Below are 2,939 nucleotides of genomic sequence, written 5' to 3' on the forward strand. Positions count from 1 at the left end.
GGTACATCTTGTTGATACCAAGGATACATAATAGACGAATCAATAGTACTGTGTGCTAGTCCGAGAGAATGACCAATTTCATGCATTAGGACAGCCAAAAAATTGACTTCACCATTGGGAGCGCTGCCATTTCCTACATACCATCGTTCACTAACATCAAGATGAATTTCGGTACACTCTCCGTGTGCGCTTGGAAAGTATGCGTGAGCCAATACTTTTCCAGGACCATCGAAATTAAATGAACATTTAGAGGTTCCTTGACAACTTGCTCGAAAATTATGAGTATCTGGTACCAACAGTTATAGTAATATCAGGCCTCGGAGAAGGTATTATTACTTGTTTAAACTTTAAATTAGATATTGTCTCCCATCTAGCGAAAGCTTCTGCAGCAAGATTTATATAATCGGGATTACTAATAGCCTGAGGGAAATACCAGCGTAAAGTCGTTTTATTCCACTTCGAACGAATGGCATAGTTATTGTCACCAACAGAACATCGAGGCTTATTCATCATCATATTTATAGTATCATTATTTAATGTTCCAGTCACAGGGAGATTGTATTTTTCCTGAAAGGCAACTAGAACCATATCTATACTAGAAAGAGCATTATTTGATGTATTTAGATATCCGAAACGTTTAAGAAAAGAACTAGCATACTCCAGAGTGCTATTCTGTGCACACACAGATACAGAGAGCAACAATAAGACATGTAAACAGACCAGCATCTTGATTTATACTAATTTCCAAAAATTGGTACTATAGTTATTTATACAAAATTCACAAAAACAGAATTATATACTGAAATATTTAAAATATAATAATAATATGTTAAAATAGTGCATTTGTTAGCAAACAGGATGAAGCCTCGTGATAACGCGGTACCGCATAATTCAAAACACGTAAACAAGTGTGATAACAAATTTTATTTTAATCATTGGAAAAACAAGTACACCGGAAAGAAAACCGCAGTTGCTACATTTTGTAAAATATATGATGATAACAGCAACCACATTAACAAAATTCTAAATTGATAACAACGATTCGCTTACCGCAATATCTATTTATTGTATACCATAAAAATTAGTTAAAGAAATAAAAATAAATATATAAATATGAGCATTTCTAGAACACAAGGTGTTGCTTATCAATGAAACGAATCAGTTGATGGTACCGTAGGCGCATTAGGTTGACGCAACTTGGGCTCGCGTGGGGCGATATGCTGCTCTGTTCTTTAAAAGACCGAGGAGCGCATACGGTGTCACAGTTCGCATCGCAAACATACAACAACAACAACAAGTTCGCAGTAGTCAATACGGTGTGCAGTGACTTACAGATATCTGATAAAGGTAAGCGGTTTTTGTCTTTTGTATATTTCTATGTATTTATTATGTCCTTTTTATCATTGTATTTTATGAGAATTGTACATCTCTCTGTTCGTATTTCATGCAGTATTTATTATGTTCTTTTTATCTATTTGGGTGTTGTAAAACATTTCACGTCTGCTATTTTTTATAAGAAGTATTCTCCGCTATTCGTATTTCGATTTCTTGTAGTATATGGTTCTTCTCTATTGCCGAGTATGTAATGCATCTCTCCATTCACGTTAAGCGGAAAAACTATAGTTTGTTCTATTGTTGTTGTAGATGGATCTATCAAAACTAAATAATTCATCCTTAGTTGCAGAACGTAAGCCAATAAAAAAACTTAAAGATCTGCAAATTGGAGAAAAATTTACCATTCGCAGTGCAAAGGTGGTAACAACACAATTTGGGGATACAGTTCTGCTGGATTTGGGCGCTGAAGTTGTTTTCTTACCACAGCGGGTAACCAAAGCCTACCAAGCAGCAATAACGGACCTCAACAGCGGAAACTATTCGCTGATATACGAAGGGGAAGTTGATATTGGAAAAAGCAGACTCCTAGCATCCTTTAAGATAGTTGAATAAGGTAAGTGATTTTTTCTTATTGTTTTTTTTGTGTGAGTAGCCAGCCATGCATATAAAACAAGTGATTAAACAGTCTGATGATTTGATGCACATTATTAAAAAGCTTAGTAAAATAATTTTCGATAAATTCACTGAAAGAGATCGTAAAGTTTGGACAAGACGGTTAAATAGTCAAATTTTTAGATGTAGTAAAGTAATTAAAAACAATAGACTATCCGTAGGAACAGTTAGAAAATTGCAAACTTACATAGGACATTTTAAGCATTTTAGGCAAATTATTTTAAATTTCAATAATAAGTACGTTGGGTTGGGGCTTAATTCAAAATTACGCAATAGAATTAAATGGGAAAATGTTATTTCGTGTTTTGCTAGTCGAATTAAAACTGGAGTTATAGTTAATTTAGTGCATAAGGACTTAACACAGTTCCTAAATGATTGTTATATTATTTTTAGCAGAAAAATTAAAATTATTTTAAAAACAAATAGAATTCTTAAAGTTAATACTACATTTTGCGGCGAATTCATTAAAAAATCAAGTGATACCGAAAGTTTAGATTTAAAATATTTCAACACTAAAAATGCTATTATAGACACATCGACCGATTTACATCTTTGGTTTAGTGAAAATGTTAAGGATAAAATTTTTACAAAGCTGTCTGAATTTGCAGAAAAAGATTCGGGTGCTGCTCTGTCTAAAGTAATTTCATTAGAAGTTAATATTAATAAAGTAGAAATAGGAAACGGTTCATCGTTCATTGACTTGCCAATAGAGATTCAGAAAAAACGAGCGTGCATTAATGTGCATAACGTTGATCAGGCTTGTTTTTATTGGTCGATTGTTAGCGCTCTGTATCCAGTTCCTACAAATCCACAACGAGTTTCGAAATATCCACATTATTCTACTGTTTTGCAAACAGACAAATTAGAAAGCCCAATGCCATTAAGTCAAATTTCAAAATTTGAAAAATCAAACGCCATATCTGTCAATGTGT

The 2,939-nt window shown here is 33.4% G+C and overlaps 1 protein-coding gene across 1 annotated transcript; it reads left to right on the forward strand.

The window, feature by feature from the left end:
• Positions 1–1,278: 1,278 nt before the first annotated feature.
• On the forward strand, positions 1,279–2,929 carry LOC140432110 (uncharacterized; the record flags this gene model as incomplete). Its single annotated transcript, XM_072519947.1, has 2 exons — positions 1,279–1,347; positions 1,685–2,929. A coding segment is annotated over exon 2 (936 nt), but the record flags the coding sequence as incomplete, so codon positions are not given.
• Between the last annotated feature and the right edge of the window lie 10 nt (positions 2,930–2,939).

The sequence above is a fragment of the Diabrotica undecimpunctata genome, unplaced genomic scaffold, assembly GCF_040954645.1.
Source record: "Diabrotica undecimpunctata isolate CICGRU unplaced genomic scaffold, icDiaUnde3 ctg00002856.1, whole genome shotgun sequence".
Lineage (NCBI taxonomy): Eukaryota > Metazoa > Arthropoda > Insecta > Coleoptera > Chrysomelidae > Diabrotica > Diabrotica undecimpunctata.